Source organism: Lycium ferocissimum, chromosome 9, assembly GCF_029784015.1.
Source record: "Lycium ferocissimum isolate CSIRO_LF1 chromosome 9, AGI_CSIRO_Lferr_CH_V1, whole genome shotgun sequence".
Taxonomy (NCBI): domain Eukaryota; kingdom Viridiplantae; phylum Streptophyta; class Magnoliopsida; order Solanales; family Solanaceae; genus Lycium; species Lycium ferocissimum.
Genome location: NC_081350.1, coordinates 51,821,660 through 51,832,232, shown reverse-complemented (window position 1 = coordinate 51,832,232; position 10,573 = coordinate 51,821,660). Strand labels below are relative to the sequence as shown.

Below are 10,573 nucleotides of genomic sequence, written 5' to 3'. Positions count from 1 at the left end.
CTTTTTTCTTGAATAGTTTAAAAAAGGAAAATATAATGTCATGCGATTAAAGACTATCAAAAGTTTGCGGTTGTCCCTTTTAGGGATATTTATTTAACAACGGAGACTCTTTGAATTTTTTACGACTTATAGACGTTGTAGACCAAAAATCTATTTTAAACAAACTAAAATCTTACTACACAATGTTATACATCGTCTAAAAAATTTGTTGGTTGTCAGTAAAACATTAGATGATTTATCTATAAGGTTAAGCAATTTATGAGCAAACATTAGACCGGAGTCTAGAGTCTAATATGTTTCAGAATTTCTCAATGGCTATATTTGCATAATTTTTAAAATAAAATAAAATTTGAATGATTTTTAAAAGGGGGATATTTGGGTGAATCAGCAGGGAAGTATTATTTTAGGAAAATTACAAATAATGTTCTTTAATTATTTTACTTGTATGCGCTGTATTAACCTTGTACTACTTCTATCAATTCATAGAATGTTTAAATTAATTTTAGAAACGTTAACTTTTTCAGTTAACTCTTTCCTATGTCATTTTTTTTGAGAGTTCTATTTAAAGTAATTTGAATAAAGACGGAGAATTGGAAAAATGTACATCGGGAAAAGGAAAAAATAAAATAAAAGAGAGACTAAATTCTTGTATCATGCCACAAAAAATTGCTAGCATGTTTCCTTTTGTTTTGCATAATTTTCAATTAATTCATTGCTACCGTAATAATATCGTTCTTAGCTAACTTATCCCAATATTTATTGAATCGTTGCTAAATTGCCACATCAATTGATCCAAATTTAAACAAAAAAAATTACCATAACCTTTATTATATAATTTTAAATTCCATAAAATTTAAAAAATAAAAACGCATATTCAAAGTAAACTATTAAATTTGACCCAAATAGTCATATAAATTTATCCCATTTGGGTTCCCATAAATAATAGTGTGGCCAAAAATTCATTGTTTTTACATTAAAGGCTCAATATATGTCATTCAACTATGAGAGTGAGTCATGTTTAATAATTTCTTCTTCGACGTAGTTTCATTTATGTCTCGCCTATTATCAAAATGACTCATCCTGCCATATTTCGTTAAAATTGGTTTTAAAATAAATATAACCAGACTTCCAACTAGATTATGATTGTGAGTAGGTAAGGTGTATGGATCGGGTTTTTTATTAATTTTTATTTAAAATTGGGTTGGTTTAATTAAACGGACGTAGACCTCTAATTATCGACCCACGTGTCGATAAAAATTCGGTATTATAAAACCGGCGTTAAAATGAAAGAGGCAGCGAACGAGTCATTTTGGTAACACGATACGGCATAGATAAGTCAAACTATTGATGAGTGGAACAAATGAGTCATTAATAATCATTGCAACGAGTCATTTCATTCCTGATTTAAAATAAAATGAGTCAAACTATCCCCCCGCCCTCCTAAATGAGCCATTTTCATACCAGTTGGCATGGCCAAAACCCTTTTCCGTTGTTTTTATAAATTATGTGACTTTTGGGACATTATCGGTTGCTTATCGATCGTGAAAAACAAAAATAAAAGTTGCACGATTTTAGAAAAAAACAAATATAACATTCTTCACAAAAGTTTGCATATTTTTTCGCACATTAAAGCATACTCATCCGTTTACTTCATTTTTTGCGTTTTTTAGACCAATTTAACTATTCTTTAATGCTAAATGAATTATATCAACTTAATATTTAAAAAATAAATTAGATATTCAAAAACTACATTCAAACCTCTCTATAATAGCAAGCGTTTGTTCGAAATTTCATAGTCGTGACAATGAGGTGTCGTTAAAGATATACTTGAAATTTGATATTTATATCTCATTTATTTTATAAACAAAAATCATTTAAAAATATTATTTTTTCTACTTTTTATGTTATAAACAAAAACAAAATAGTACTTATTAATTTTAAAATCTCAATTGATTTCATATTTCATTAATTAAATTGAAAGGATAATAAATTACTAATAAATTCATAAGTAGTTGTACCATATCGATAAAGAATTAAAATATAAGGAACATATGCATTTAAAATTATTTAAAAATTTCGAGTTTGAAGTAGTTAATTCTAAAATTGTAGGTTGTTTTATAAATTTCGATCTCTTGGTGATAATATAACGTTTGAATATTTGACGAAAGACTTTTCTCCAAACTTTCGACAAAAGGAATTCAATAGTTTTCCCTCGAAGTAAATGTCTCAAACTTCGATGGTTGACTCTTCTATCTCACCCCAAGTATAGGTTGAGAAATATAATTTTTCTTTCCTTTTAGATATTCGTACTTGAAATTTACTAGCGTACATGACATCAATGATGATTCCATAAATATTTTAATAACTTATTTTTTATATAATATATTTCTTACAAAATATTATTGCACAATATTTGAGTATTACTGTTATAGAGAGGTAATTTTACAAAGAGTGTACCACTATAATAAATGACACTGTCGTTATAGGTAGAATGTTGTTATATAGAAGTAAAATATAACATGAAAAATCGGTTCTGGAGAAAATCAGGTTGTTATAGTGAAATGTTATTCTAATGAATGGCAATTGTAGAGAGATCTGACTATACATAATAAGAATAATACTGTAAGTTGCAACTCTTCTCAGCAGCTCTTCTCATATTAATATGTTAAAAAATGCATTTTAAAGTATTGGTCAAAGTTCGTGTAGTTTGAATTTCGAAAAAGAGAAAATGTCAATAAATTGGAACATAGGAAATATAAAATGCAAGAATGTGAATGCCCATTTTGAGCGGGATAAGGAAGTAAAATGCAAAATCTGAAAACTACGGGGGAGGGATAAGTGATATTTTTCTTTGGTTTGGTGATATCCATACGAGACGCGGTGAGAGCCAATTTCCAATGTAAGCTAAAGTAAATGATTATGCCTGTAACATTGGGTCCCGTTTGTTTTCACCTAAATAAAGATTGAATTTAAATCATTTAGATCTCTAACAGATTAAGTACATATGTTTTCTTCCTTTACAATCATCTTTTGGCTCTGAATAGGTATGATTCTTCATAAGTTATATCAAGTTTTAAAATTATTAAGTTGTCATTAATATAAAATTCATGTGAACGTTTTATATTGCGCCATCCCCACCATCAATCACTTCCACCTCTAGCTAGCCACTACTGCACAACCACCAGTACCACCAACCAGCCTCCATTGTACAATCACTATCGTCAGGGGCGAATTCATGTGCTAATTTTGGAGCATGTGAACCCATGGCCTTTCCGCAAAACTAGATATTTTATGTACATATTTTCTAGAATTGATCTAATATTATCTTATGACACCTATCTTTACAAAAAGGCTTAATGGTGCACTTGGTTAAAAACTGATATGTTATTTACCAAGAGGAATAAGGATGGAACCCCACTTAATGCATTTTTTTTTTCTCTTTTCTTTAATAGTGCACTCATGATCTAGAAATCTTAGATTCACCTCTAACTATCGGCAACCACTTCAACTACTAGTCAGCATTGTCAACCACCAACCACCTATTCCATTAACCACACCAGTAAGCACCACAAGCGACAACTACCTCTATATTGTCAACTACCACCGCACAATCATCATCTCTGGTCACAAACGGACAGGCACCGCTGCATCACTACTAACAACGATTACCATCAATAGCCGCTTCACAACCATCATTATCGTCCACCACAGCCGCTAGGCTTCACTGCAGCTAACTTTTGGAGTCCAATTCATAAAACAAACAATTTTAGAACGCCTTGTAAATTATTTTTTGTTTTTTAATATTTTGTCGTAGATATAACATAGCAGGCTTAAGTTTGGTGCAGACTGTCAAAGAAAGATCATTTTTTTTACACTATCGAGGTAACTTTAAAGATAAATAAAGTAACTTTCCTAAGTAATATTATTATTTGCCTTTTTTTTTAAAAAAAGTGAATTAACTAAGAGTAAATATCATTAAAAGGAAGTTGTATCCTAGTGATACTCTAACCAAATTTATTTTCTTATTTACGGTAACTAAGATTATTTCCTTTTCAAACGATGTTTAGCATCTTGATTTTTTCATCAGGTTTGCTCAAGATCAATACTGAAGCAATTTTTAACTCTTAAAACATTGTGAACGGTAATACAGTAGTACTTATGCATTTTCTAACAAATTGTGAATGTTTTTGGTTCACAAGCATGAAAAGAGTACTGTACAATTTTAAAGTGTTAATAAGAAATGAATTTAAGATTTAAATTATATGGGTTCAATATTTAAGAACTTAATATTTATAGATTCGTACCTATTATTTGTTGTAATTTTAGTAGGGAATTTTTATATAGAAATTTATGCTTCACGTTGAAAGTATTGGGTTCGGATGACTCGATATCATAAAATTAGATCCGCCCGCGTGCTTTATCATATTGTCTCAAATATGTCATCATGCTCTTTAGATTGTTGGGATGGAACTTTAGGAATTGAAATTTGATTAATGTTGAATATTTTAACAATCGAAAACTAAATTTTCAATGTAACAAAGAGATGCTGATGATCCAATTCGTAATGAATATAAAGGGTACTGGATAGAAGGAGGAATAGAAATTTACGGTGGTCGAAGAAGCAAAGAGAAAATGTGGATAAACTATTGAAAGAGATGAAGACAGAAGGAAGGGAAGAGAGAGGGATAAAGAAAAATTCAGTGTGCAAATTTTAAAAAGAAAAAATATATGAAAAATTGGTAACCTGTTATAGTCGATCAAAGCACTGACACGATAGTGTAAAAAAGAATACATGGACGATTAATACAGACTAAACTTAAACTCATATAACATTTAAGTACTTATTACTCCTATTGTATTTTTACTCTATGTCAAATAGTTGTTGCTGAGCGTGTACATGAAAGAGTAGCTTAAAATAGTTTTTTTTACTAAGAGGATATATTTTAAACCGTCACGTACGGTAGGAAGAATAAACTCATTCAACAAATTAAAAGAACACACACGAACCTCAATTTTCATTGAAGTAGTTGGGATTTGTCTTATTTCTTCTCTATCAGTTTCCTCCACTTCTAATATGAATGTCTTTATTCCTATAGGTTACCCGTTTTACTTGTGGTGGATTTGCCTTAGCAGTAAGAGTTAATCATACAATGGTTGATGCCGCTGGCTTAGTTTTATTCCTAAATGCAGTAACTGATTTTGTGAAATTCAAAGCCTCTGCTCCTTCCATCATACCCGTCTGGCAAAGGGATACCTAAATGCGAGGCCATCACCACGCATTACATGCAAGCATCACGAATTTGAGGAAGAAATTGAATCAACAAATGCATGGTTAAAATTGGAAAAAGAATTGATTCAACGTTCATTTTTCTTTGGTGAAGAGGAGATAGAAGCTATCCGTAATCAAGTTTCACCACTTCATCGTTCAACTGGACGATTTGAGTTATTAACCTCGTTTTTATGGAGACATCGAACAATTTCACTCAATTTAAATCCTGAAGAAATTGTGCGGCTGACATATTTTGTTACAGCCCGTGGGAGGTTTGAACATTGGAAAATACCGCACGGATATTATGGTCAACCTGCTTTTTCATGCTTTTAAAATAATATAGACTTGTCAAAAGCGTGACTTTAAGTACATATCCCTTGACGTATGCACTTGAGTTGATCAAGAAAGCCAAGAATCAAGTGAATGAAGAGTATTTTAGATCTATGGTAGATTTTATGGTAATTAAAGGAGACCTGGCATAACACAATCATGGAATTTTGCTATTTCAAACACTGCTCATGTAGGATTTGATAAGGTTGATTTTGGATGGGGAGAACCAAAATATGGTGGGGCTGCTAAGGTTGACTCTTGTTTTAGTTTCTTTGTGGCTTGTAAAAATTACAAGGGGCAGAAGGGCATTCTAACAACAATAAGCTTGCCTCCAAAAGCTATGGAAAGATTTGAAGATTTTATGTACAAGCTGACTTCAAATGTCAAGCAACTATCAAAGCTTTAACAAGGTGTTTGGATTGCCACTTAAAAATATATGTTCTTAGTTTATTAGATCAATTTACGTGTTTGGATATAGTTATGAAATAATTAATATCGTTTGTGTTGGAAGTTTGGATTTTGGAGACACATATGGATCAAATACTAATTAATATTCTATAGTTATCTGATATAATAGCAAAGTGTTTTTAGTACTTTATCTGAATATATATGATATAAGACGAAATTCAAACCAATTGAACAAATCCGGTATATGTGGATCACACCCACACCCAAATCATGTAGGATCGACATGGATGCAACAAGGATTTAAAAAATCCCAATAACATAAATTGACAAAGCTAAAGAGAATTGGAATTTTTAATCTATATACCGATGAGGCGATGAGTGTGAAGTTGACTATAGGGCCAATATACATGGCTTGTGATCATTCTTTAGTGTATGCATAGTACATTCGATCCTTGTGTTAGTTTGAACAACACATCGTTTCGAATAAAGTTCACTTCTATCAGTGCAAAAATAAGCAACAATAGAATTACATAGATTATACTGAGACATCACAAGCTAGCGCTTGGTGCTTTATTTCTATAAGAAAACAGAGTACTCATATTTCAATTCTTCAATGATTACTCAACAAGGCAACATTAACTAAGTGCCTTAATTTGCACATGATCAATGTGTCTATTCTAGTCCAAAATGCTTTCTATAAGTGAGTATTATCTCATAGATCTTATAAGGATCAGGCAGAGACCTGGAGACGCTTTCCTTTTGCATGCATCTATTGCCCCAAGCAACAAGTTTGGGACATTCAGCCTCCATGCTGAAGTTGCCAAAGGTCTCAAAGGTATAAAACCAGCAATAGAACCCAATCAATGCAATATCCACAAAACCAAAACTTTCTCCTCCAAAATAAGGCTGGTCTCCAAGTGCTTCCAGCTCCAGTACCTTTAGTGATTCTATCAACTCCTTCTTACCTTCCTCCTTCTCTTCTCCATTTGCATCCCATGTTTTTCGTCCCGGAGCATACAACTGCAGATTTCAAGATTTCTCATATGATTATATTCACTGACAGTGTAAAATGATTTACATCATGAACTCACGTAAAAGGCAATTGCAGGTGATTAGTTCTTCGTTCAAACAGATTATCTTAAAAGATGGAAAGCAAACTCCTAGAATAGTCTATATAACTTAAATTCTAAAGGATTTATCTCATTCGATGTGCTCACATAAAAAGAATGAAGATTTACCTCATTTTATGTGCTCAAATAAAAATAATTATACTACCTTCATTTCAATTTATATGATGATATTTGACTGATCAATCGAAAAAAAGAATAAAAACATTTGAAAATTGTGATATAAAACATGACATAGACATTTGTATGACTGTAAAATCATGATAATTAAATGTCAAAATGTCTCTAAAATATAACGTATTGTTCTATATTGAAACAGAATAAAAAGCAAAATGTGTTATGTAAATGGGAAAACCCGCCGTAATTGGTTTTTTTAAGACACAGGAGAAGGATATATTAGAAAGTTGTTTAGTAAAAATTAACACATAAATTATTTTAAAAGAAAAGGTATCAGTTAAATGAAAGGGTATCCCTTCATTGATTTTACCGATATAAAAGTACAAGTAGTTTTGTATTTGGATTGAACTTCTTGAAAATCTTAACTTACAAAACATGGTTTTCTTTTGCATCCTTTTTTCTCCGATCTTTCTACGCAAATTAAAGATCAAACTGAGAGTCTTTATTTTCGAATAGAATTTCTCCACTATTTGGTTGTTGTAAACAATTCAAAGACTTTTCATATATCCAGTAAAGCTATCTGTACCATTCAATAATAATCATGCGAAGTAAGTCATGAAGTAAATATTACTTTTAGGAAAGCATTCAGTACATGTTTCAGGCCAAGGGAGATAATACAAAAATAATACTTTCAAGAGGTCCAAGGAATTTTATTCTTCTTGGCATCTGTTATTTTGACACAAATTTTTTTTAATTCTTAAAAAGAAACAGTTCAAGAAGGTTCAATTGGCCACGTGTTTAAGTTAAAATCTTTTGTGCTTCTTCTTCTTATAATTTTTCCATCAGGATATAGAGCAAAATTTTAAGAGTTACCTTCTTGTTAATGTAGTCAGCCCAGAATCTAGCTTGTGCTCTTCGATAAGGATCAGAGGGCAGCAATGGAGCTTTGTCCTTCCAGACTTCGTCAATGTATTCAACTGCAATTAGAGATTCACAGATAGGATTGCCATTGTGAATCAAAACTGGGATTTTCTTGTGGATTGGATTCATTTTCAAAAGTAGAGGACTTTTCACACCACCCACAACTTCTTCCTTGAACTCATACTGGACCTCCTTTTCAGCAAGTGCTACCCTTAGCCTCATGCCATACATGCTAGGCCAGTAGTCCAATAGAATCACCTCATCATTCTCCTTTTCCATTGCTGTGTGAGAGAAACCTCAAGTTGTGGATAACAAGTGGTAGACAGAAAATAGTTTAGCTAAAATGACAAAGTTGAGAGTCTATAAATAGTAGGGATGCTGTCTCACACCAACGAGGGTGGTGCTAGAGTGGTAAGAAGTCATTCATTTTTAGCTAGCGTTTGGTCATAGATTTTGGATTAGTTTTTGAAATTCTATCTTCAAATATCTATGGCCATAAGTCTTAGATCAGATTTTTAAAATCTGTGTACAAAAAAAATTTCAAGTTTCAGATCTGTTTTTGGGTTTTTTGGGACTTCCACTCACAAAATTTCAGTTTTTAGTAAAATACATTTTAAAACACAACTTCAAGTTTTAAAAATCACAACTTCAAAAACTCAAACTTTTCAAATTTCAAGTTTTCATTTGGCCATAGATTTTGAAGTTGGACTTCAAACTTGAAATTAGAAGTCTCAAGTTCGAATCCCGGTACGAAATCACCTTTATTAGGAAGCACTTTACTCCCTAATATTGGACTTTCCGAAGCACAAATTCGTATTTAATATGATATTGACCGCTTTATCCCTCGATGTAGGACATTTCGACCGGAATCCGATTTAGTCGAGTCGCAATATCGAACACCGAATAAGATAACAATAATATGGATCACACTTCTAGTATTTTCTTGAATTTTTTTAATATTCAGGATCTCGATATGTGGCCAACACACATTTCATCTCTTTCACCATCCCAGCCACTATATATTACTATTAAATTCAAAAACATGCCTTTCTAGTGTATTGGGAGAAGAGCCGTAGTATAGTCGAAATTGAGAAAACATTAAGTAGGCGGTTGACCATAGATTAATATTTTTAACTTTATTTGAAATTTAGAGAGCTAGAGTTAAACCCGTCAACCGGTCCGGTTTAACCGGTTCAAACCGGTAACCGGAACCGGTTAACCGGTTCCGGTTAACCGTATATTTTTTACCGGTCCGGTTTCGATTTTTTTGAAACCGGAACCGGACCGGTTAAACCGGTGAAAAAAAAAAAAAAATATAGGCCGTTGGGCTGGACGTTATTGGATTTGTTAGCAACGGTCCATTTTGCAAAAATGGCCGTTGCCAAACGGCCATAAACTCATATTTTGCCCCCCCCCCCTCCCCCAACCCCCCAAACTTTTTTTTTAATACTTTAACCCATCCCCCACCCCTATATAAACCCTTCTTCATTTTCATTTTAATCCACACCAATTCACTCTTCTCTTTCTCTCAAATCTCAATCTCTCAATTATAGTTACTTTGCAATAATTAGCTACTTTAAATTTCTCTCAAATAAATATTATAAAGTCTTATTACAGTTTCAATTATTAATTTTGCAATTATAATATTGTTGGTGGAGTTAGTAATTTTGCAACAATCCGAAGTACCTTTGGTGGATTTGCAATTCTAGCCGCCTTCACTTCGTTGGAAATTAATCCGGCAATTTGGTACCTTCGTTCCAACTCTATCTTTATTTTTCGAATTTAATTTACGCAATTTAATTCTAGCAATTTAATTTGTTGCAATTTATTTTCTTATGGTTTATTTGAGTGTTATTTAAATTAATTCTATTTAATAATGGCAAAGAGATTTAGACGTGGTGCCGGTAGTAGTAGTGGTATTGTTAGGGGTGGGCTTAATGAGGAAACATTTGTGGAAGAAACGCCTAATTTAGGTATTGATGTTGGTGGAAATAATCCACTTTTAGGTCATGAGGCAATGCAACAACATTTTACCAACACTTTTAATGAAATTGATGATGATGAAACACAAGCCCCCGAAAATCCCAAAGAAGAAACATGTCCTGCACAATCACATACACAAGACAAACCGCCTAGAACTCGTAAGCCAACCGCTAAAATTTGAAAATTTATGACTAAGGATAAGGAAAACTAAACAGCTAAATATACCCTATGTGGACAAATATTTGCTTTTAGGCAAGAAACTAGTAAGGATGGTGGAACGGGTACACTAAATGGTCATATGAGAAAGAAACATATGGATGTTTGGGGAGAGCGAACGGGTTCAAAGGTGGGGGTATTCAAATGACGATAGACCCACGAACCGGTAGAAATTTTAAGTATGACAAGAAAAAAGAGCGTG

General features: G+C 32.4%; 1 protein-coding gene across 1 annotated transcript; it reads right to left on the bottom strand.

The window, feature by feature from the left end:
* Window positions 1-6,484: 6,484 nt before the first annotated feature.
* LOC132031235 (probable glutathione S-transferase parC) lies at window positions 6,485-8,545 on the bottom strand. Its single transcript, XM_059421114.1, has 2 exons — window positions 8,125-8,545; window positions 6,485-7,027 (listed from the first exon to the last, which is right to left on the bottom strand). The coding sequence occupies exons 1-2, from the start codon at window positions 8,449-8,451 to the stop codon at window positions 6,680-6,682; spliced, it is 675 nt and encodes a 224-aa protein (XP_059277097.1). The 5' UTR covers window positions 8,452-8,545; the 3' UTR covers window positions 6,485-6,679.
* Window positions 8,546-10,573: the final 2,028 nt, after the last annotated feature.

Bases quoted from the DNA above. Each gene is read 5' to 3' on its own strand.
- LOC132031235 (XM_059421114.1), bottom strand. From the start codon at position 8,451: ATGGAAAAGGAGAATGATGAGGTGATTCTATTGGACTACTGGCCTAGC. The intron at 7,028-8,124 runs GTAACTCTTAAA...TGAAATCTGCAG, and splicing joins CTGACTACATTAACAAGAAG to TTGTATGCTCCGGGACGAAA.